We start from the raw sequence: 25,201 nt of genomic DNA, 5'->3' as shown, positions 1-25,201 counted from the left end.
GGACAGCCGTGCTGGGAGTTCTGTTCAAGTAATTTTCTGCCTCCATCATTTTCCACTACTTCATCAAATACAACTACTTCACTATGCTCTGGGTGGTACGAAGTAACCCATGGTAGGATGCTTCCTAACTCAGTGTTTAAGGTAATGGTGCATCCTGAGCATTCTCCCTCTGCATGCCAATCCTGGAACTGGTAATTCCCTATGACTGACACCTCTGAGCTCCCATTCTCTCATATCTCACTCTAGGGAATACCTGAGGAGGTGAGGTTTCACCTTCTTACTCCCCGCGGACCCTCCTCCACCGGCCACCCCTCCCCCGCCCTCCCACCCTCCAGAGCTGAGACCTGGGCATGCGCATCAGCCGCGACAGATTGGAGGGGACGCTGCTGCTCTCTCCCCTGCTACCCTCTTCCCTTCCCTCCCCCGACCCCTCTCATATTCCCGTTCCCACCCCCACCCTCCACTCCCGCCCCGCACCCGCCCCCAGCCCGGGCTCGGGGACCTGTCAGGCTGGTTTCGACATCTGGGGAATTAACCTGTCCCGCCCATCCCTAGCCTCGAGCCGCGCAGGCTCCGCGCCTCCGCCCTTGTTCCCTCCCAGCTCCTCGGAGTGGAAGCCGCTACAAATGGCTTGAATGAAACGTGTGTGGGTTTAGTGAGTGGTGAACCACCAGGGATCCCGTCTCCCCACAAACCAGTATTTCTCCGAGAAGGAGGCGAAGGAGTGGGAGGAGGCAACAAGCGAAGAGTCGAGCTTCGCGGGCGCGCGCAGCGACTGGAGCGCTAGGGCGAAGCCGGGCCACCTCCCCTTCCCGGCCGCGCACTGCCTGGCCCGCGGCGGTTCCAGGCACCACCCTCCCCGCCCCGGCCGCGCCCGCTGTGGCAGTGACTAGCTCCCGTGGCCAGCGGCACCGTCCACCGACGGCCAGGGGCCCTCTTCTCCCCCTTCTCCCCACGATTTCCTTCTCTGCGGCTGCACGCCGTCCAGCAGCCCGCTTCGCCCAGTCGTCAACTTTGAGCTGGAGGAGAAGCAACTTTGGCAGTGGCCGCGGGGTTGGAATCCCGCTGCTTCTCGGCTGCAGTAGGCTCTCAAGTCGCTGGGGTTCGGTGGGGCAAGAGTTTCGCCGGCGCATCAGCTCTGCTTCCGACTGTTTGCAACCTGTTTCCAGCGAGCTGGGAGCGGGGTTGTGACTGCCAGTCGTCTGGGGGAGGGGGACTTGTTTTTCTTTTCCTCTAGAGACCTCGGCTTGCAACTGGATAAAACACTGTCGAAAGGATGTAAATAGGCAGAGCAACTGTTACCAAGAAGGCCACCACCCCCACCCAAAGGCAGCGAGGAGTGTGGGGCTTCGTCCGGGCTCCCCCGAGTCTCAACATAATCAACAGTCAGGTGTTGATTGCAACTTTTCAAGGTCAGTCACCGGGAGTAGCCTATTCCCTCTACGAACCTTGGAGGGCACACCTCGCTGGGACTGAATTCGGCTGAGAAATGCACAAGATGCCAAACGAGGAAGGATTGTATTGGGCGTGTGTGTGACCCCCAAGACCCTTCTTCCGCTATCCCCGTAATCTCCGGTTCCCCGCTTCCCGGGCGGGGGTGAGTATGTGACATGTGCCTAACTCTCAGCAGCAACTTCGGCAGCAGGTGTCGATCCTAACTAAGCAGGAGCTGCGGCTGCCGGGTGTGCCCTCACCAAGCCATGCGAGCCCCGGGCGCGCTTCTCGCCCGCATGTCGCGGCTACTGCTTCTGTTACTGCTCAAGGTGTCTGCTTCTTCTGCCCTCGGGTTCGCCCCTGCGTCCAGGAACGAAACTTGTCTGGGGGAGAGCTGTTCACCTACAGTGATCCAGCGCCGCGGCAGGGACGTCTGGGGACCAGGAAATTCTGCAAGAGACGTTCTGCGAGCCAGAGCACCCAGGGAGGAGCAGGGGGCAGCGGTGCTTGCGGCGTCCTCCTGGGACCTGCTGGCTGCCCCGGGCCGTGACCCGGCTGCAGGCAGAAGGGCGGAGGCGTCGGCAGCTGGACCCCCGGGACCTCCAACCAGACCACCTGGCCCCTGGAGGTGGAAAGGTGCTCGGGGTCAGGAGCCGCCTGAAAGTTTGGGGAGAGGGAGCCCCACGGCCCTCCAGCTCTTCCTTCAGATCTCAGAGGAGGAAGAGAAGGGTCCCAGAGGCGCTGGCATTTCCGGGCGCAGCCAGGAGCAGAGTGTGAAGACAGTGCCCGGAGCCAACGATCTTTTTTACTGGCCAAGGAAAGCCGGGAAACTCCAAGGTGCCCACCACAAGCCCCCACCCAAGACGGCCAATGGACCGGCGGGGCACGAAGGGCGGACAATTGCACTCCCGGGCCGGGCGCTGGCCCAGAATGGGTCCTTGGGTGAAGGAATCCATGAGCCTGGGGGTCCCCGCCGGGGAAACAGCACGAACCGGCGTGTGAGACTGAAGAACCCCTTCTACCCGCTGACCCAGGAGTCCTATGGAGCCTACGCGGTCATGTGTCTGTCCGTGGTGATCTTCGGGACCGGCATCATTGGCAACCTGGCGGTGATGTGCATCGTGTGTCACAACTACTACATGCGGAGCATCTCCAACTCCCTCTTGGCCAACCTGGCCTTCTGGGACTTTCTCATCATCTTCTTCTGCCTTCCACTGGTCATCTTCCACGAGCTGACCAAGAAGTGGCTGCTGGAGGACTTCTCCTGCAAGATCGTGCCCTATATAGAGGTAATGCCTTCCAGGGGGGTCTCAAGCTATTGGCTTTATCTGTTTTCGAAATTATGGCGGCATCAGAGAACTGCTGCTGGATGCAACTACCTAGCTGAACGCCTTTCCTTTTTATCTGGGGCCCTCTTTCATTTCTCTTTTCAATCATTTATGCATGTATATATATATATACAAAAAGAGACAGTTTCGCGAAATCACCTTCAAATTAATTTGCTCCTGGGCTGTAAAAAAAATGATGATCTCACAATATACAGAACTGTTTTGTGTATAAATCTATCTCCCTGAATATGGTGTTATGCATATTTCTGATTTGGCACTTGTCAGAGATTTAGGGTTAAATAAATGGCCAGCCTACGGTTGTCATCATCACAGCCTACAAGAAAAAAAAAAAAAAAAAAAATTCATTAGCATTTATTTTCTAGGTATCTAGTGCTTCAATGTGATTTCTCCCCCAAGAAGATTATTGCATTTTTTCTTAAACATCAAAGTTGGAGTAAGATTTTATTGAAAGAAAGAAAGAAAGAAAAAATTATGTTTCTTTGTCAGTTGACCTAATTATATATTAATAACCTTTCAAATTAGTTTGGCTGGCTGTCTTCCATGCTATCCCATCTACATTCTTAAAGTCATTTATTGTTTCTCTCTTTTCCCATCTTGGTTTCTTAATTTTATTTTTGTGTGTTTGTGTGAACTTAAGCAAAAATAAGACTTTGGCCACCATGGCACACGATTTGTTTAACATTCTCAAAGTTATACATTTGTCATTTGTTATAAGTGGAAAGATTGGCTATTTTAAGGGATTGACCCTAAGACTAGAAAATTTCTTGAGAAGAAGGGGGCACATCTAGTTTCCAAACTTTGGAAACAAAAATCATTTTGAGTGAAATTGAGTGTTTCATCCTACAGCTAGTGTCCTGGCCCACTATTGTGGTAGGTGGAATTTGCTCTTTAAATGGCCTCTCTTTAAACACCAGCTCTTGGAAGGGGCCCAACTGTGTTGCTGCCAGTTGTGTTTTTAGCCAGCTGGCCCTTGATTTTCTCCATTCAGACTGTCCATTTCATTTATGGAAGCAGAAGAAGGGAAACTGTAAATATTCCACAGCCCCTGATCCTGTCTGGCACCAGGGCCTGTGACACTATGTTCAACATTGTTCCAGGCCTAAAGCTGGGGGATAAGTAAACAGAAAACAGTACCTACTTAGACGAACCAAAGCTGGAGACAGTAAGTAAGACTCTCTGTTATCCTGACAGGGATCAGGTGCAGGATCATTCCACGACTATGAAATCAGCTGTTGCTACTTTAGTGGCATCCATGGGTTCTCCTGTTGCCAAGCTTGGCGAATCTCTGAAACATCTACTTTGTTTGGTAGATAGTTCATTTTTGAATTGTGAAGGAGGCAGTTGAACTCATGTTAGAGAATATGTGTCTATTTAACAAACTGCCTCTTCAAGGTCAGTTTCAAATTTCTTTTTTTTTTTTTTATCAGAAGAAATTGACTTATGCAAGAAAGAGACAAAAGTATAAAGCGGACAAGAGAGGTACCTCAATGACAGAGAAGTGTATTGGTTTATCTCACTGGAAATGTACTGGACATGTAGAAATCTGTGTACATTAGAGGAAAAACAGTAGGACAGAAAAAAGAAATTGGGGAAAGAAAAAAGAAAACATCAAAGTTCTTGAAAGAACACCTTAAAAGAATATCAAATTCAGGAAAGAATATAAAAACTTCGGTTAACTTAATGAGATATAAGCATTTTGAGCAATGACATTTATTATATATGTATTTTAATTTTCTTTATCCATAATTCTGAGTTTTTATGAATGTAATACTTTCATTTGTATTTCACTTTTTAATTTAATTAGTTCCTCAAGAGTGCTTTGTTTTTTGCCTCTTATTATTGGTAAACTCTTCTACTTTCTGTATTTTTGCTTAATTTTTCCCCATCCTAATAGCTTTCTCTATTTTTCAGTTATTAGTGCTAGCGTTTATTTTTCTTAGAGAATCAAAGGCTTAAAAAATTAACTCATTTATTTATTTTTTTAAATTAGAGTATAATATACATTTTTACTGTTGAAATAGTGAGTGAAAATTTTAATATGTAGCGTTTCTATATTTCTACCTAATCCTTATTACTCTGAAATAATTTTATAATGTTTTATACAAATAATCATTGGACAATATTGCTGGCTTCATAATTCCTGATCACTGAGAGCAAGAACTACAGCCCAAATCTCAAAATAAAAGTGTATCTCCAGGAGGCACTGATGTTTTCACAAAAGTAAGAGGTATTTAGGGTCTCTTGTATGTTGGGTTCCTGCAAAAACAGGCCCTGAGATGTAGATTTACTGGGGCATCAAGTTTATTGGATTGTGCTCTCAGGTTCAACACCTATTAGGGAAGGAAGTAAGCAGGATTGGGCAAAGGGAGAAGTTGAACTGTGATGCAGTTGCCACAAAGACCTCAGCTGACACCATTAGGAGCTTTAGGGCTGGAATGACCATGCAGCCATATCCTAAATCAGGGCAAGAGGGCTCAGCCTTTATATCTCTTTATGGACCAGTCATTAGATGTAAGGCATTGGATGCAAGGCTGCTCCCAGGTTGGGGTATAACCTTGAGTTGGGTGGATCTCTTTGGTCAAGGGCAATTCCTAGAGAGAGATGCAGCTAAGCACTGTCAACCAATAGCCCCAACAGCTGGAGGAATCAGTGCTTCAATTCTTGAAGGACTTTGGAGGGAGCTGTCTGGGTGGAAAACCACAGCATCCACTACAGTGGCCTTTTTTTTTTTTTTTTTTTTTTTTTTGAGACAGAGTCTTGCTCTGTCTCCAGGCTGTAGTGCAGTGGCACGATCTCAGCTCACTGCAGCCTCTGCCTCCCCAGTTTAAGCTATTCTCCTGCCTAAGCCTCCCGAATAACTGGGACTACAGGTGCGTGTCACCACGCCTGGCTAATTTTTTTTTGTATCTTTAGTAGAGACGGGGTTTCACCATGTTGGCCAGGATGGTCTAGATCTCCTGAGCTTGCGATCTGCCCACCTCTGCCTCCCAAAGTTCTGGGATTACAGGCGTGAGCCATGGTGCCCGGCCTACAGTAGCTTTTGAACAATCATGTTAAATCAGACATAGATAATGTTCTAATCCAACTCCCTCATTTTAAAGATGAAATTTGAAGCTCAGAGACTATCCTAAACATATATACCTAGTCAGTGGCCACCAGACCCTTGGTCTCAATGCTTCATGTTTATATTTGCTGATTAGACAAACATATATGAAGTACAAGCTTTATCCAGTGAGTGTTTTCTTTTCCTTTCTGCTCTTTGGCATCTGAAACATTTTTTCTTTTTTTTTGTTTTAGCCACTACACAGGAAAAAATAAAAACCCGTAAACATCATTTGTTATATAATAAAATGTATAGCTTCTTTTGTTCTTAGGTTTCATCTTGTTTCTCATAAACTGTCAGTAAGTTCTGCAGTTGATAGTTAATTAAAATTTTTAAAATTGCAGTAATCTGAGACAACTATGCTTTTTAATGAGCCTAGCAAGATTACTTTAATGACCAAAAAGTTATATAGGTTACATTTTATGTTCTTAAAATCATGAAGTATGTTAGATTGGTGAAGGACATTACATATTACATTTGTTCAAACTTTCTCCAAATCCCCTTCCAAAATTTTGCCTCTGACCTCAAGATTTTTAAAAATTGCTTGACATCTTGTCTGCTTTCATATTTCTAAATTTTGCCTTGCCTTCACTTGTTACTTTCTTATACTAATTTATTTCTTGGCTATTTTTCCTTTTTTAAAAAACTATGTATAATACCTTCTTATTGATTTATGATGTAGCATTTACCATTTTCCAGTAATATGTTTAACCTTTTCCAGTGTTTTTATTTTAAAATTTTTCATAATTTTAAATTGTATTCTCAATTGATTATGATTGATTTTTACAATTTTTCTCTCCTAGCTTCTCTTTTGCTTTATTTTTCTTTTCTACCACAGTTCTTTCTCCTCTACAGCTTGAGTATTAGCATAATCTGAAGGGAATCATGGACTTTTGGGAGAGATTTGGGTTTGTGTAGAAAAATAGGAGATATTTCTTAAGTAAAACCTATACTCTTTGTAATTTGCATTCAACTCCTCTTTCTATTTTAATTTGTTGGCCTAAAGCTTGAGGATAGCACCCAGCTTCCAAGGTCTATTGTGAGAAAGGAAGTTTTATGATGTTTAATATCGCTGTGAGTGAGAATGTTCTGGGAACTGTTGTAGTTGATGACTTTTCCTTTTCTATTCCAGGATTATGACATCTTTATGGCCTAGTAATAAATCTCATAAAGACCAAGGACAAATGAAATGGTAGGAGAAGCCGGATAGGAGAGAAGAAAATTTGGATAGATGATGGCCATCCTCCTAGACACATCATTTTAAAGTGGTTTATTACATAGTCACAAGAAAAAAACTATACTCAAAACAAAAGTTGTATATGTAGTATGCTTTTATGTGTATTGGGGGAGGTGGAGCTATGTGGATTGCAATAGGAGAATGGCAGAGGAGTTCCCTACCATACCTACCATTCACTTAGGAATCTAACAAGTATTTAACACAAAATAATTTGGGCCAGGTGTGGTGGCACACCCCTGTAATCCCAGCACTTTGGGAGGCCTATGCAGGCAGATTGCTTAAGCCCAGAAGTTCAAGATAAGCCTGGCCACATGGCAAAACCCCATCTTTACAAAAAATACAAAAATTAGTGGGATATGGTGGTGCATGCCTGTAGGCCCAACCATTCAGGAGGCTGGGGTGGGAGCATTGCTGGAACCCTGGAGGTTGAAGCTGCAGTGATCCGTGATCGTGCCACTGCATTCCAGCTTAGGTGACAGAGTGGGACCCTGTCTCAAAAAAAAAAAAAAAAAAAAAAAAAATCAAATAATTCAGACATCGAATATGGCAACTGGAACGAATCTTTGCTCATTATTTAATGGAAGTCAGAATCAAGGTATCATCTGACCCAGATCCCAGATAATAGATTAAGGTCTGTTTGTTGGAGGTTTTGAATGATTGAGATTCTCTTTAGTTTAAAGAACTCACACCTTCATGGTGTGTTGTAGAGCAGAAGGCTTCAAATAATTATAATGAGATAACCCCAGATCTAACTGCATTTTTATTTTACTGGGATACAAAATTCCGCACAGAGGTGGAGGGAGAATAAAGGGAACATGTCTTACCATGGTCTCCGGTCTGGGGATAATTTGTGACAAGTTTAGAATCTTTTCTAATGAGAGGAACCAGCTTCTCCAATGACTTTAGAAATACTGGCTTTAAATTGAGTGGAACAAATGGCTCTTTCATTGTCTTAGGTTGTAGGTAGCACTGACAAGTAAGAAAGGAAGGGTGTTTGGAGGATGAAGATGATAGCGCCATACAACTATCCAATTCTACACAGATTTCCCTAGAACGCCTGCGTTCAAGTAATAGAACATTTATCATGGCATATGGTAAATTTTCTTTGAGAGGTAGATTAGCTGTTAGATATTCTGCTGGACTTTTAAGTGGAAACATACTGTTCTATGAGCAATTTTAAAGTTACTAATAGTATTCTTAGGGAAAATGTACTCAATATATGAGAATGGTGCTGAACAAGTATTTTATGATTTCCATTAATCTTTTAGTAATCATTTTGTATATTCTCATGCGAATGAAAATATTTAGCTGATGACTCTAACCGGAAGAAAGTGTTTCTTAGAGTGTGTTTTTATTTATAACTTCATTTCTGAATGGTGTATGGTGAAGTTAACTGAATTTGGATCTTACACAAGAAAGGACAGCTTTATAATATTCAAATAAGAAATCCAAATAGTTTCCTTATATTGTAATGAGAGTGTGTCCTTTTCTAAAGCTTGTCAATGAAGTATAAATAGGAAAATTGATTTTTTTTACTTCCCTTCTGTAGATATTGTCTGGCATTCAGCTTTTAAGGATTATATATAAAACAGTAGCACCCAATAATTGATTAAAGAGCAATTTGAATACTTTATTATTTTCTATAATCCTTTTACATAGATGTCATCATTCATTCTTTTGTTCACTATTCATTAATTTATCAAATGTTTACCTGGTTTTTCTTGTATGCGAGGTACTATGTTAGGAGTGGGAAGGAGAAGGCAGTAGAGGAAGAGGGAGAAAAGTTTCCAAAGATGAATATCATAGATGAATCACTGCCATTAAAATTACAGAAAAGTAAAGTAATGTTCTACACCATGATGAATATTATAATAGCGGTTTGAACAAAGCATCGTGGAAGCTCAGAAAATGGCACTGAATTGGATTAGGTAACAGTTGTACTTGTGACTGGAGATGGAGAAATTAAAGAGAAAACTGTGCTCCCTCTAATTCTTTTCAATTATATTCTTACTATTAATCTTCATAAATGCCCATACAACCTAGATCCATGATGAAAAGTTACAAATATGAAAATGTTTTAATTCTTGCTTTTTTGTTTTCTTTAGCTTTCCCAGGATAGAAAGCCCATAATAATAACTGGCAAAATAATTCAGCGGATAGTACAGTACTAGAAATTTCTTTTAAAATAGGAATTTGTGCCAGTGCCTAGGATAACTATCTCTGCATTACAGTTAGTCCTTATTGGCTATAAGGACACTAAGTAAGTCAAAATTAAACATTCACTTAAATGCATGGCTTATTTGGCAATGTAATAACAGTATATTAAATTTAGTTATTTTCTTCTGAAAATATCAAAACATATACAAATTGTTTAATTTGACCTTAGAGAACCTAAGAAAGAAGATGGACAAGGGGGATACTTTAGACTCCATTGTGGAGTTGAGGAAAGGGTAGCATGATGAATGGATTTCCTCAAAATTAGATTCATCTCTCAAGCACACAATCAGAGTGAAGATTTATTGTGAGCTCCTGAGGGCTTCCCAGGTATCCTGTTATGTCAGCAAAGTATCCTTCCACAGAGACAAGGAAGCAAATAGGTCTGCAGAAGTAAAACAGATATAAGCTTTTGAGTTTACAGAAGGCTGAGTGGGTGAGGGTCTACCTTTGCTTTCATACTTAGGCTGCGTGGGCCTTGATACAGTTTTTACACCTTTAATGGCATTCATCTTATGTGCTGCAACCTGAGTTAACGGTGTCCCATTAGAAGCACATGGACCTGTGTCTGGGATGTAGATTGTGGGCGAGGTATGGGAAGGTAGCTATGCAGTGCAGTTTGTCTCTGCCTTTACACTTCTGCTCCATCCTCCAGGGATGCGCCTGTCATTTCACTTCCCAAGAATTGACCTGCCAAGGTCCCATAATGAACTCAACCTTGTTGCCAAGACTAACTCTTAAATATCCTAATTGGAATAATATTCTTTGTGCCAGAAGAGATGATCTCATCCAAAATTTCAGAGTGGAGTTGAGAATGGGATTGCTGCAACCTCAAATATGGAGGGTCTTTTTTTATTTGCAAAGTAAGTGTAGATACTTTTCATAAAACTTCCATAAAATGCAGGATATGATCACTGTGCCAGTCTTGTTCTTGAGACAGAATACTTTCTATTTGTAAATCTGTGATAGTTTTCAGTGTTATCTGTACACTTCAATGGTTCATAACATTCATTAATGAGGCCAGGGTCATTGATTTCATCCCTGCCTAGAATGAGACATTCTCATTAGGTCTGTAACTCTACTCAGGGATGTTACTTTTTTATTTTTTTTCAAAATAGCCCCTTCCTCATCAATTCCCATCTTCAGGGCCTATCTTTACTATTGTCTCCCTAGATCAAATCCTTTTTATATAGGAAAAGTATCTGATAAGCCAATTCGCATCAGGATATGTGATTTAGAAATAACTGCCTTTTATAAGAAGATTGCATCAAGAAAGAAACTTTCTTAACAGACTACCAATGGTGAAATTTTGATTAAAAGCAGATAAATTTTGTCCTAAAATATGATTTTTCAATTTTATTAAAATCTTGATGAACTAAATACAAATAATTTTGTTTTTAGTTTGAATTCACAATCATGCAAATCAATGTCATTAGTCAGAAAGGGAAATATGTAAAAATGTGTTACTACTTTTTGGAAACTTATCAGAACCCCAAGGCAAACAACTGAAATTCCAAATCACTTTAAGATTGATTAGGAACATCATAATAATACCAAAGATTGAAAACTGGACTGTGGACTTGGGGAAAATATTACATTTTGAAATGATTCTGTAATTACTGAGAATAAACATGGAATCTTCAGAATCTAATATAGATGGTTTATATCTTAAGACAAAATGATGCTAATCTTGCTTCATTTACATTTTTATTTTAATAAACACCTGACAGATTGATAGGAATTATAACATGCTAGACAGGTTGTAGTTAAATAAATTTTTTTAACCATATAAAGAATGTACTGTGCTATAGATGTCATAATTGGTAAGAAACCTTAATTCAAGATAGGACTATAAAGGGAAAGAGGATTTATGGAATCAAGACAAGTTTTGGGAGAATATGTTGATTTTTAAATAGTCCTAAATGGTTTTTAAAATAAGTAAAGCATGGTATCAAGCTTAGACAAAAGAAAAGAAGGTAGAGAATGAGGCAGTAATGACAGTTGATAGTTGATGCTTTCAAAATATTTTTCCCCCACGGCATTGGGAATCACTTACAAATGGAATAGTCTGAGTATATTAGAAATAAATGGTTATTTATTATATGTGGGCATATCAGACTAAATATCAGTTTGTAAGAATAAGAAGCCTTCTCTTTGACTGTGGAAGAGTGGCTGCCAGAGTTGTGTTTCATTCCAGAGAGTGCACAAGCAGTGTGTGCACGGATGTAAGGGGTGAGGAAAGTCTCTCCTTCTCTGTTTTTGGTTTAGAAATACTAATCTAAGTGTGTCACTGCCACAGTATCATGATCTGCATACACTCCAAAATGAAGACCTTTTGGAAAAGGTCATCTTATTCAGAGCAGTCTGATAAACAGTGGCTCTGATAAATGTGCTCCCCAACTCGTGCTCAAAAAAGTGTCTCCCATGGGAAGCTGCCCTGAAATGCTGCAAGGACAAGGATAATGGAAAAATGCAAGAAGAAGCCAAAGACATACAAGCTCCAGCCATTTAGAGGCTCTACCCTGTGCTCATCCTGCTCTTTTCCTGACTGGTTGTTAGGCCTGTAACCACTGACATAATAGGTTATCATTCACGACCCAAATGAATGGGTTTTCATAACAATAATGCCCTTGTTTTGAGGGTTACTTGTAAACAAAGGACAGCACATAAATAGATGTACTTAAATATTTTTTATGTAAAATATAAGCCAGGCTAGAATGAAGTTAACAAGACCTTGGTTAGAAATTTTCCTATTTTATAAAAATCAGTGTATTCTAGTCACTTCACTGTACTTCAGCATGTAGATTCAATTTCATAGGATGGAAATTTTGCTTAGAAGGACACTGTTTTGTTTTTTCTTTCCCCATCAGTGTTATCACTGATTTGTACCAGAAAGTTTTGCGAAAGACACAATTTGCTTTATGACTTGTATTTTATGGGCTCTGTGTTGTCTATTTCACATCTTACTCTCATTTTTAATCTTTTTTTTTTTTTACTTGTCTGCAGTAAGCTTCTGAGAAATGCAGCAATAGCTAAGACAGGATCTCTGTAGATTACTGTTTTTCATAAAGCATCCATGGGCTCTTTCTTCATATCATTTTGAATGAGCAGAGATTTAAGCACAAAGTGGCAATGGTAGCCCAAGTTCCTCAGGTCCTGATAGTTGCTTTAAATAAGACTTGAGCAGTGGGACAAAGGAAATCTAGTTATATGTTGACTTATAAAGTATGCTTTATACCTTTTATTAAGTATTTTGCCTTATATGCTTCTTTCTGTTTGTATTATTTTTTTAACAGAAACCTAGGGAAACATGGGAATTAAAATCACTGGAAAGAGCAATACATTTTTTCTTATTTTATCAAGAGATAGTTTCGCTCTGAATCTTTCCCCAAAGTCATTGTTGTCATATAACTTACTGACTGGGTTAATTTCTCATCAGTGGTATAAAGTAGCTGTCTTAAGTTGGACAGCATAGGTGCTGAACCAAAATTTGGAACTCATGATCTCATAAATACAAGTTTAACAGAGGGACAAAATATTTGAAAGCTGAGGTATATTTATGGTTCTCATAACTACCAAGTTGGGTTTCTCTAAATTCAGTCTTGCCAGTGGTGGTAAGGGACTAGATGAGGACCTGCATCATTTCCATGCAGGTGATTGTGTTTGTACTCCTTCATTATCCTAACCAAACTACCTGTTTTGTGTTGGTTTCTTTCTGTAACAAAATTTAAAAAGTAACTCAAGAAACCATTCACAAAAACTTCCATTATATTTTCAAAATCCTCCATACTTTATATGTTTCTTTTTTCACTTTGCAGTAGACTTTCATAGTGTATCCTATCAGCATCCACAAATAAGGGGAGAAATACATATTACCTTGCTCCTTCTTAAGAAGACTGAGGCAAGGGGAAGATGAGGACTCATCAGTCAGGGCATTGAATGTCGCTTGAATATTGAACATCTGGAATGTCGCTTGAAATATCTGGATCATTAAATTGAGCCAATTGCACCTTGACTGTAATTAGGAATAAGCCTTTTTAGATGACTTCAAACTGGAGTTTTGTTAGAGTTAGAAAAACATTCAAAATATAGAATATAATGAAACTATTTTATGAGTGATTTAAGCCCTTAGTATTCATTCTCCAGTATCTTATAAATTTCCAAATGAGCAAATATTGTAATAGCATAAATTTTACCTCTAAAATTATATCATTGTAAGAGAAAATTTATCTATTTGTTATCTCTATATTATCATATAAGAAAAAACTTAAGAAACCCATCCAAACTTTAAATGATTTATTTAATGATTTTCTAAATGACTAAAGTAACATATAAAGCTAATAGCAATCGTTCCTGGGCTATTTTTTTTCCCTACATGGGAGCAAACTTTTACAACTTTATAAGAGTTACTATATATGTCAAGAGCAACAAAGAGTACATTTAGACATGAATTTCAGGTGGTCTTCAAGTTCTCTTTCCTTTTTGTACCATCCTTGTATTGCACGGATTTAAATAGATACTTCAGTTAAAATACAAATCATTACTGTACTGCGTTGTTAATAAACAGTCAAACTGACAATCCCAAAGTTATCCTAGTCTAATAGACAAAGTAGGACATAGATGATATTTGCAAAGATTTAGATCACGTCTCTTGAAATGCAAGTATTTATCAGGAGATGTTTTACAATTTGGTCAGCCTATAAAGCTAGTTAGACATCTGTAGCAATTTCCCTAAGAGATATTGTGAAATTATGTTTGTCTTCCAATCTTGTTAAACTAGTAATTCTCAACTGCAGTCTCCACGCATACATGGATATGGCCCCAGATCAAGGGGAGTCACAGCAAGCATGCCAGAAACTGTTAGTCAATCCTCTCTGCCTAGTAGACTGTAATGAGTCATTCCATATATAAAGCAACTTGCTGGCTGCATGGTAGCAGGTGGGAGATAGTCAAGAAATTCTGTCATGGATTCCAAACCTTTTGAGGATAAAATTCCTGCTTTATTCATCATTGTTCCCTGCAGCAGCTATAGTATATTTTGTAGGTGCTCTCTCTTTCTCTCTTAAAGACAAGACACACACATATAGTATTGTGCTAATGCAGTGGTCTCTTTGCTAGTAATACAGTGTTCAATAACGGCATAATGATACTAAAATTGGAACACTTTAGGGGTGATCAAGAAGAATGATCCTAAACCCCTTACTTTGGTGTCCAGAGCCTCACTGCTCCACATGTGGACTGGGTGGGAGCTGAAGGAGCTTTATTGCTGTTACTCTGGGACACAAAGAAGAGCAGAACATTGTTGTTTGAAAGATCGTAAGAGTTGTTTATTTTGATTCCTTTGCCATCTCTGTATTCTAATGCCAATCCTCTCAAAATGCTCAATATCGTATTTTCACCAATAGTTAAGATTGTGTTTCTAATTTTCCTCTGATCTTGAAATTCTCAAAGTTAATAGTCTTGTCTATGAAAAGTGTTTACAGTTCTGCTTTTGTTGCTGTTAATTATTCCTCCCATTGCAGTTTAATTAATAAGAGATTGCATCTTACTCATTCAGTCTCTCAGGATGTTGCTTCAAAGAACTACCCATTTAAGCCAATGCTTAACAACTTTACTCCCAAGAGCATATTTCATGGTGATATTGAATTTTAGCAATCAGATATGGGCATTAAATGCAGAAGATCTGGCGTTCATGATGCAGTTTTATAATTGCACATAATTGCACTATTCATCTTGGTAGAATTTTTAATAAGCTGTATGTAAACAAGTATATTTCAAAATTGTGATAGAAATCTTTTCATGTTGCTCCAACATCTAGGAATTTTAATTACATGGATAGATTTCATGTTTGGGTAAGCAGAAATTAGAACGTCACTCATTATTCGTATGATTTTTATCAATTAATTTCTGAGATGTGCAGTTAATTCTTTACACATGTTTAAAGCCTCCTATAAATAATTCTGAAAAGTACAGACAGGTCCTTTGTACATTTCTTGCTCTTTCACACCATAAAGTATAGTACATAAGTGAATTTACAGAAAAAATATCTGAAATGATATCACTGTAGGAAGTGGCAGCAGGAGAGAGTAGATGTCTAGGACTGGCATTTGGGCTGCAGTTGCTCTTGGCAACTGCGTCCCAAGTGCTGGCTGCATTTGGAGCAGGGCTACTTTCTTCATTGGCGCATTCAGCAACTTTCACTGTTGCTCTTGTGACCTTTCTGGGCTGTTTACCCTGTTGCATCTGGATCCTAACTGCAGAGAGTACCGTCAGAGAAAAGTTCAATTTGAAAACAGGAGCCTGGATATAGGAGCTTTTTGAAATTTGTATATGATATCTGGGGATGATTCCTTAATTCATGATTATCAAAAAGACTACATATCATATATGTTTGAGCTTTTGACTTGGTACTAAAGCTTTTGGGAATATGAAGAATCGAGCATCCTCAGATAAAACAAGTGTAGAATTCCTGATGATAAGTTGGAACACATGTAAATCTTACTTAACATTTGTCCTGGCTTTTGTTATCTTATGAGATTGAAGGTAAAGGACCTGGAAAAACATTGTTTTGCTTTCTTAGGCAGTTAATGTCTCTAATTAAGAGCGGATGTGCAGCACAGCTTCTGATATCTAAGGAGTTGGTAATCTAACACACCCATCTTAATACATGTCCACCCACACGCATTTGCCATTACCTTTCATTAAAGACTGTAACTTCCTGGAGTTAGGTATGCCGTTACTAGCATTTGTGATAATTGATCCATATTTTTTCAATCTGTAGATTTAAAACTAGGAAGATTAATAGAGAAGATGCTATCTTTTGTGTATTGTGTGTTCTTAGCAAGTAATGATAGAAAATCACCAAGCAAATAGATGTTCTGAGCCCCTAACAGATTGCCTCTCCTCAGAGTCTCCAGTATTTTTGTTACTGAGCTTTCCTTTTAATAGAAATCCTATTCATGATTTCAAAAGGATGCATAGCATAAACTTTGGTAGCTTTGTTTATGTGGACTCACTTGGGCTATAAAGTGACAGGGAAGCATGCACACAGATTTGCCTTAGTGAAGATGGCATGAAAGACTTGATGAGGGTTTCTGATAGTTTAAGAAGTTTTGTTTGTTTTGTTTTGTTTTTAACAGACTTAAGAGAAATGAATCAAAACATTTGAAAAACTAGTATACAAATGTCATTTCAAAAATCTATAAATTAATGTACTGTAATTTCTATGTGATACGGTTTGATACAGAATTTTAGAAAGTGGCCAGCCATTCTTAGATGTCTTCAAGTGTGGCAATTGCTGACATTTTCAAACATAATCATAAGACAGTTGTACAATGTGGACGTCAATTTTAGAATTATTTTGTGCCCCAGCATAGATGCAAAACAAATTTTCATCAATATGAACAATTTTTAGTTTGAAAGTTAATTATTAAAAGGTGAAAGTGGAGTTTTTTTTGTCATTTGAAGTCATATTAGGTTGATGTTTCTTAAAAGTTTGGAGAATAAGAATTGTGATGATAAGCCCAGTCATGCCTCTTCATCTGCACTGATCTAGAGCTTTGCTAGTCATATTTTTTTCATTTTTGCTTTTAATGTAGTTAACATCTCATTATACCTCATTTTCAGACTGTCCCCACTAATAGTTATGAGAGTAGTGAGGGCATACATACAATGTCCTTATTTTCCGTATTAAAACTAGTAGACACCGTCTGATACGTAGCGTATAAGGAGAAAATATTTGACATTGGAACTGTCGGAATCCACAAGGCAACTTGCCATAGCTCTGGGGAGAGTGACAGCTTGAATGTAGTAGATAAACAACTAATGTTTTGAGTACTAAAATTGTATGACAAATGGTTTCCCTTTTGTCAACATCATCCCTTTGACTTTTAAAAAATTAGATGTTAACATTATACTTACATTTCCCCTGCCTCTTTGCGAGGGAATGGCCTATACCATGCTTCTTAAACCTTCCTACCAGCAGGCAGGGGAGAGCAAATGCTTATATTCGAGTTGTCTTGGGTGTAGACCAAAGCATTCCATCCACCCAGGGAGTTTTCTTTTAGTCTCATATTTTATCTGAAACCTTACTAACATTTTACCTTTTTACCTAATTGTTCTTGTTTAAATATATAAATAATGACTACATTTATTACATATTAAATTACTTAAATTTTCCCCAAAATATTTAAGTGGATTTAATATTGCCAGGTGATCGCTGTGTTCGTGTTGTAACTTTGAGAACCATCGTCCCCATCTTGGTTGACTATGATATGCTTGAGGGAAGGGACTGCTTCTTGTAGCTTTCTATTTTCTCAACACCAAGCATAGTGCTTGGCATAGAGTTGATATCAATAAATGGATGCTTGTGTTGGATATGTATCTGCCCCATTTGAGTACATGTACAATGCTTAATAAATGTTTTATAAGTAAATGAAATGATAGCTTGCTTACATTAGGAACATGGGTTTATATTCCTGGAAAGCCTCCATGTGAAAAAAAAATAGGTACATATTTTTGGTTCTTAACCTTTAAATGTTGATTTTTTTAGATGTCTGGACCATATGCTTATAAGAGCAGTGCCTTTTTGAATACAGTTTTTCATGTGGTTATTGTCAAAGAGTCTTCTGCTCCAAAAGTTTCCTGTGTTTGAAATATCTAGACATTCTTTTTGGCTACTTTCTGCATATTTTCATGTATTTTTACATGTTCTATTTTCTGTGATTTTTTTTGGTATCTCCTATTTCTTTAAATTTGATATACATACCTATTTTATGATAAATATATTTTTTATGTCTGATTCTGTATCTTTGGCATATAAATTCATAGTGGCTAATTGTCTCTTGCATATTGTGACTTTTGATTTTGTGAAACTGTGTCCGTTGAATTTTACCTATAGGATTTTTTGAGGTCTGGTTTTAAAGTACATTCTTCCAGAGAGGATTTGTTTGATTTTTACCAGGTGCCTGGGATTATTTTAAATTGTATTTTGGGTTTTCTGAGCCACATAGATCCTGGAAATTCTGATCCTAACGCCATGTAAGTTCAGGCTCCTGGTTAGAATTTGCCATTTTTTGCCTCCTTTCCCCGCAGTTCATCCAGACCCAAATCCTATTATACAGGCAGATTTGTTCATTATCTCCTTACAACTCTTAAGATGTCAGCATTTGAGGAGTTCCAAATTCATAGGGAATCTTTGACCCAATCCCAACCCACATTGGCCCCAGCTCTGTTTCCTGCCCCTGTATACCTGTGTACCCATTTTTCTAGCTAAAGCTAACTTGAAACCCTCACCAGGACTGGCAGGTGCCCCTAGGTAAACACGCAGCATGAACAGGGAGGAGTCTCTGGCCTGTTTGAAGTTTGTTTCCTTTTTGATTTTGGCCTCTGGAGAATTTCCCTTTCTTGTTTTCCGTAAGTGTATGCCTTTGAAAATAATACTGTAATACTTTATTTTGCATTTAGGAAAGATTGGAGGAGCCCTCTAATCATTTAGTCCATTGGAGACAATAAGCTCTTTGGTATTTGCTGTGTGTAAGGCACACTACTGACCCTCAAACTGGAAAACATGAGCATCCTGGTCAGCAACGAAAATGGGAATTTCTGCGCTACCCTGACTCCTTATCTAGCTCTCCTAGTGGCAGACACTTTCGTGGTGAATAAAATTTTTAGTGTATCTGGGTTCTTATCTATAATAAAAAGGGATTGGACTTGTTGATCTTTATGGATCCTTCCAGTCCTAAATGTTCCGCACTCTATGACCCTCAACCCACTACAGTTTGTTTTCTATTTTTATGCTTACAATGATTCAGCTGATGTCCTGAGCCCAGTTACCCGTGCCTTTTTCTGGAAAACTGTTCTCTCTCTCTTATTTTTATTTATTTATTCTTTTTTTTTTTTTTTTTTTTTTTTTACGGTTTTGCCAATCTGCATTTATTTCCTAGTGCTTTGATCTTTCGGGGGACACTGGGAATAAATGTCTTCTCTGTTCCCCCACAGGTCGCTTCTCTGGGAGTCACCACCTTCACCTTATGTGCTCTGTGCATAGACCGTTTCCGTGCTGCCACCAACGTACAGATGTACTATGAAATGATCGAAAACTGTTCCTCAACAACTGCCAAACTGGCTGTTATATGGGTGGGAGCTCTACTGTTAGCACTTCCAGAGGTTGTTCTCCGCCAGCTGAGCAAGGAGGATTTGGGTTTTAGTGGCCGAGCTCCGGCAGAAAGGTGCATTATTAAGATCTCTCCTGATTTACCAGACACCATCTATGTTCTAGCCCTCACCTATGATAGTGCGAGACTCTGGTGGTATTTTGGCTGTTACTTTTGTTTGCCCACACTTTTCACCATCACCTGCTCTCTAGTGACTGCGAGGAAAATCCGCAAAGCAGAGAAAGCCTGTACCCGAGGGAACAAGCGGCAGATTCAACTAGAGAGCCAGATGAACTGTACGGTAGTGGCACTGACCATTTTATATGGATTTTGCATTATTCCTGAAAATATCTGCAACATTGTTACTGCCTACATGGCTACAGGGGTTTCGCAGCAGACAATGGACCTCCTAAATATCATCAGCCAGTTCCTTTTGTTCTTTAAGTCCTGTGTCACCCCAGTCCTCCTTTTCTGTCTCTGCAAACCCTTCAGTCGGGCCTTCATGGAGTGCTGCTGCTGTTGCTGTGAGGAATGCATTCAGAAGTCTTCAACGGTGACCAGTGATGACAATGACAACGAGTACACCACAGAACTCGAACTCTCGCCTTTCAGTACCATACGCCGTGAAATGTCCACTTTTGCTTCCGTCGGAACTCATTGCTGAAGGACAGTACTTGGTTGGGTCAGATTTATTTGTTTGATTTTCATATCCCGTGAAAGTTTTTAATTCATATTTTTCCTTATAGGGAAAAATGCAAAAAAGAAACAATAAAGAAAGAAATATTAACTACTGTAGAACTGATTTTGCAAATTAATATTTGTGCTTTGAAAAAAGTTTCTATTTAGTTATTTAAGAAGAATGAGAAGGCCAATAGTTTTAGATCATTTTATCTGGTATGGTGCTAATATTTTATTTGAAAAAAGTTACTGCAACTTAACTTAAAATTGCTAACGTTTTTTCTTCTTTTAAAAATACAATTATTGTATATTGATTATAGCCATGTGATTTTGTAGGTTATTTTATATTTGAGTTGTGATTGAAAGTATGTTGTATATGGTATTGTGAGATGATTTGTACTTGGAAGCATTCACAAAGTAGCACCAAATAAATTACACTTTATTCTTTAATGTCATTGTCAATCTACTTTTAACCAATATTCAATAAATCTTCTAACTGCCTTAAAGAAACAATTACTGGTTCTATGCACAATTTAAAACCGGCCTTACTGTTTTATAACCTATTTTCTTTTAAGGCAGGTAATCATTATGTCTTAAAGAAGTTTTTCTAATAGCAGTATTTTATATGCATGATTCATAAAACTATGTTGTGTGTTAAAACAAAGCTGTATTTTTAATATGCAGGTATAGATGTCAAGTTACTTCTGAATACTTATAAAATATGAATAAATAGCAGAGTAGGAAGAAAGTTTCTTTTTTTAAAAAAATTCACCTTTGAACTAGCACATAGAGCTACAGGTTTTCCCTTGAGGAACTATGGGCAGAATCAAGAATTTTAAAATGCAGTTGTCATCTGATTGCCTCTCAACACTGACCTTTGAAGCTTTGTGAATCCTACGTATAGCACTCTGAGTTCTAATTTTTCTCCTTTTGAAAAATAAACTTGATGAAATCTATACAACTTAATTTCTTTAAGTGCAATGAAAGTATAGGAGTGGAATAATAAAATATATATTTTTATTAGAACATTCAAATACTACCTTTAACTTGATACTTCATAAACTCTGAATAAAAACCTAACCTCCTCCAATGGGAATATTTGAATCCCCTCTTTTGCCTCTTCGGGAGTTTGAAATGCAGCAATTGTGTAGGATGCTTGCTGTGTGGGAACATGTCTAACTCAGATGGCAGAGGCCATGACCTAGTGACACAGTCATATTTAAAAGCTACCAAAGAAGATGTGTAGTTGAATGTTTTTGTCTTCAGAAAAATCTTGTTATAGGGGAAGCCAGTTTTCTTGCTGGGAAAACGTATTTTCTGCTTGTTGATTTCTGTTCTACTCAGGACAAGTAAGTCAGTATTCCTTTTTCCAAATTATAACATGATGTTATTTAAAAATCATTAGAGAGATTGGTGCAGGTGAAACTCAAGTTAACTCAATGGGAATGTTCAGGCTATCTCCTTTTTGCCAGTCCAATACTTTTCAAAGGGATTTCCCCCTCCATTGTGTGTATCCTGTGGGATCTGCAGGAGAATTAAAGCAAAGCACCCTTGTCTTCTTGTAGATCCCTATAATAGGTCTTTGGAAATTTTCTCAAGAGGACACCTGAGTTAGGTTTTGGCTGCTGAGCAGGTCAGCAATTGTGATTCCATAGTCTCTCTCTTGATAGTCACTTTTATAAATCAAGGAACAATAGAGCATGTCATGTAGAAAAGATTCCATCCTATTACCTGAGTAACTAAAGGTAAGTAGGTCACAGCCTCAGACCTTACAAAATCAGGCAGGGATGACATGGATGAGAAGGAATAAAATAAATACATAGGCAACTATGATATAAGCTGGGGCTTGTTAGGTGCCTTAGGAAGGTGTGAAGTTCTGTGATAGTTTGGAGCAGAGGGAACACTCGGATTAAAAGAGAGCATGAAAGGCTTTATGAGATAATTGGATGGGTGAGTTTTTAGAAGGAGCTGATGAAAGATTGTGTGAGAAGTGGACATTTTAGGAGGAGAAAGATAACTTATGAAGGAATAGAGGAAGAAATCACTGGATGTGACTGAAGAATAAACAACCCAGTTTGACTTCTGTGCTATGCGTGCATAGAAACCTTGTGGACAATATTAATGAAAATATGCACCAAGGCCTCTAGTAAAAAGGCCATATTTTGAAAGATGTTTAGATGTTGGTGCTTCAGGAAATGGGGCTTTGCTTTTAAGGTTTTTGAGTATGGAGAAATAGTATCGCGACTCTGCATAGGAAGATTAACTTGCAAACAGTTTAAATAGGCTGGTAGGGGACAGTCTGAATAAGAAAAAGCAACTAGGAAGCTATTATAAGAGATTGAACCACAATGGAGGCAGCAGGAACTTAAATTTCTTTTTTCATTTATACTTGCCTTTCAACTTTTTGTAGTTGCAACATGTACTTTCTTATTGAATCCTACCTCTGTCAAAATGGAAATTTTTATAACTCAAAATAAATTGTCCCAAGTATAAAGTGATTTCAAAGTTTTCTCATAGTCTTGCGTTTTTCACAGAAACCAATTTCTATAACATACTTTAAAAAAATTGTTAATCATTTCTGTTCAACATTTCTCCAGTCTAGATCCTATCCAGTGTCTTCCCCTCCTCATTAAACAACAACAACAACAACAGAAAGAAGCTCACATCTAAGATTAAGTTCAGTAACATGTTGATTAATCAGAAAATGCTAGGAATGGCATTTTGGTTACTTAACAGGAACACTTTTGTGGTTTCAGGGTAGTCAATGAAAATATTTTCAAAATATGTGTCTATATCTATAACTAGATATTATAATTAACTCAATTTAACATTTATTTGATTGACAATTTTGAAGCCTTTGAATGTATGACTTCAAGCAGTAAGAAAGATGGATTGATGGTGAGAAGATAAAGGTGAAGTGGTGCTCAGAGGGATTAGTGGTTGAGAGGGAAGAAGGTAGGAAGAAGAGCTTCACAGAGGAAAAGAATCAAATCCTTATTGTTCCAGTTTATAGATGTAAGTAATTTACTGAATTCTAAGAAAATGCTGATATGTATTTTAAAAACTATATCCCTAATAAGTCTTTTTTTCTCATCGGTTCCTTATAAAAGTAAAATTAGAATAAAAGATCCATTTCTTCAAGAATTATGGTGAGATAGATTTTAGTGTATTATATAAAGTAGCAAGTGATACTGAGTGCAGGGCATTTTAAGTAACAGCTCTTTCATTATATCTCAGCTAATTTATTCAACAACCATTGAATGAGCACTATTATATGTTAAGTACCATTGTAGGTGCATGTGATATAGCTGTGAACAAATCATCAAGAAGCTTTGCCCTCTCTTGTTGAGACAGACAGACACTATAAATAAGGAGAATGCATAGTATATAGTTTTTAGAATACATAGTATTTTTGGTAGTGAAAATTACTACAGAGGAAAGGAGTACCAGGGTAAGGTGAGCTTATGAAGAAGATCTTATTGCTAATATGACATTCAATTAAGACTTGAAAAGAGCAATCAAGTCTTGTAGCAACTTGGGGGAAAAGCATGTTCTGAGGTAGGAATATGTCTGATAGGTTTCAGGAATGTAAAGCAGCTAGTGAAGCTGGGAAAGAAGGAAGAGGAAGAGAAGTAGCAGATGAGATCAGAGAGCTAAAGGAAGGCCTTGTAAACTATTGTAATGACTGCTTTTTATCCTGAGTAACACACCATTGGAGGATTTTAGATGAAGTGATCTGATTTTTTTCAAACTAACAATTTCATTTATTTTAATATTACCATACAGTTAATACACAGTAAATTCACTCCTGTTAGCACACAGTCCTGAGCGTGCACAGTTGTGTAACCACCACTACAAAGTATAAAACAGTCTCATTATTTCAGAAAATCTTCCCATCCCCCTTTGTAGCCAACTTTATTCCATTTTTTTGATTGTTGCAGAATGTCATATAAATGGAATTTATTCTACGTAGCATTCTATGTAGCATTTCCATCTGGCTTCTTTCAGTAGCAGAGTACATTGGATGTTCATCCATGTTGTGTGTCTCAGTAGTTTGTCTCTTTCTATTGCTGAAGAGTATTCCACTGTATGAATGTAGCACTGTGTGTTCATGCACTTCTTTCTCAGATGAGGGACATTTGCATTATTTCCAAACTTGGTGATTATTAATAAAGCCACTAGAAATGTCCACATATAGATATTTATGTGAATACAAGTTTTCATGCCTGTTTGGTAAACAGCTAGGCGTGAGAATTTTGGGTGATGTCATAAGTATATTTTGTAACTTTATAAGAAACTGCCAACTGTTTGCTAAAGTTGCTATACCATTTTGCATTCCCACCCGCAAACTATATTGTCAATAGTCCTTGTCAATAGTCCTTGGTATTGCCAGTTTTCCTTTTTCAAAGTTTTAACCATTGTAATATGCATGCAGTGGTATCTCATTGTGGTTTTTGCACTTCTCTACTCAATTTTATTTTTTTAAAGAGGTTAGCCAATAGAGAAGTTGAAAGACAAGGACAATGAATGTATGTTTACTGTTTACCTAAAGTAACCCACCATTTACTATGTTTTCACACTTGTTTATTATTTTCTCCAATTTTTTCTCACCATTTGAAAAAAGTTATAGGTTACAGGCATTATTGATGTTTTCCCCATAAACACTTCAGCCTGTTACCTTTTAAGAACAAGAATATTTTCCTACTTAACACAGTATCATCATCAGAGCCAATAAATTAAACATGAAACAGTATTATTCCCTAACAGATCGTTCATTTTCAAATTTCCCAAATTATTCCCAATAACATTCATGATGGAGTTTCCCTTATAGAAGGGCTTTCCCTGCCCATTTTCCTCCTGCCTTTTTTAATTGTTAATTTGGATTATCACCAATTGTCTTAGTTGGGGATCCCTCAAAAGCCAAAGTTGGAGAGAAAATGATTTGGGGGTCAGTGATTTATTTGCTCTTTCTTTCCTGACTGCTTTGATAGATACTAGTCTGTAGTTTATGTACTTGTTTCTTACTTGTGAT

At 38.3% G+C, this 25,201-nt stretch overlaps 1 protein-coding gene across 1 annotated transcript; it reads left to right on the top strand.

The window, feature by feature from the left end:
• Nucleotides 1-884: 884 nt before the first annotated feature.
• Nucleotides 885-20,619, top strand: GPR37 (G protein-coupled receptor 37). The gene is made up of 2 exons (XM_023223488.3): nt 885-2,723; nt 19,337-20,619. Exons 1-2 carry the CDS (start codon nt 1,701-1,703, stop codon nt 20,153-20,155), a joined length of 1,842 nt encoding a protein of 613 aa, XP_023079256.1. The 5' UTR covers nt 885-1,700; the 3' UTR covers nt 20,156-20,619.
• The last annotated feature ends 4,582 nt before the right edge of the window (nt 20,620-25,201 follow it).

Source organism: Piliocolobus tephrosceles, chromosome 8 (assembly GCF_002776525.5).
Source record: "Piliocolobus tephrosceles isolate RC106 chromosome 8, ASM277652v3, whole genome shotgun sequence".
NCBI classification, from domain to species: Eukaryota; Metazoa; Chordata; class Mammalia; order Primates; family Cercopithecidae; genus Piliocolobus; species Piliocolobus tephrosceles.
The sequence above is the reverse complement of the archived record's forward strand: the minus strand, read 5'-3'. Positions and strand labels throughout refer to the sequence as shown.

Coding starts and splice junctions, on each gene's coding strand:
- GPR37 (XM_023223488.3), top strand. CDS start 1,701: ATGCGAGCCCCGGGCGCGCTTCTCGCCCGCATGTCGCGGCTACTGCTT. Junction 2,724..19,336: donor AGATCGTGCCCTATATAGAG/GTAATGCCTTCC, acceptor GTTCCCCCACAG/GTCGCTTCTCTGGGAGTCAC.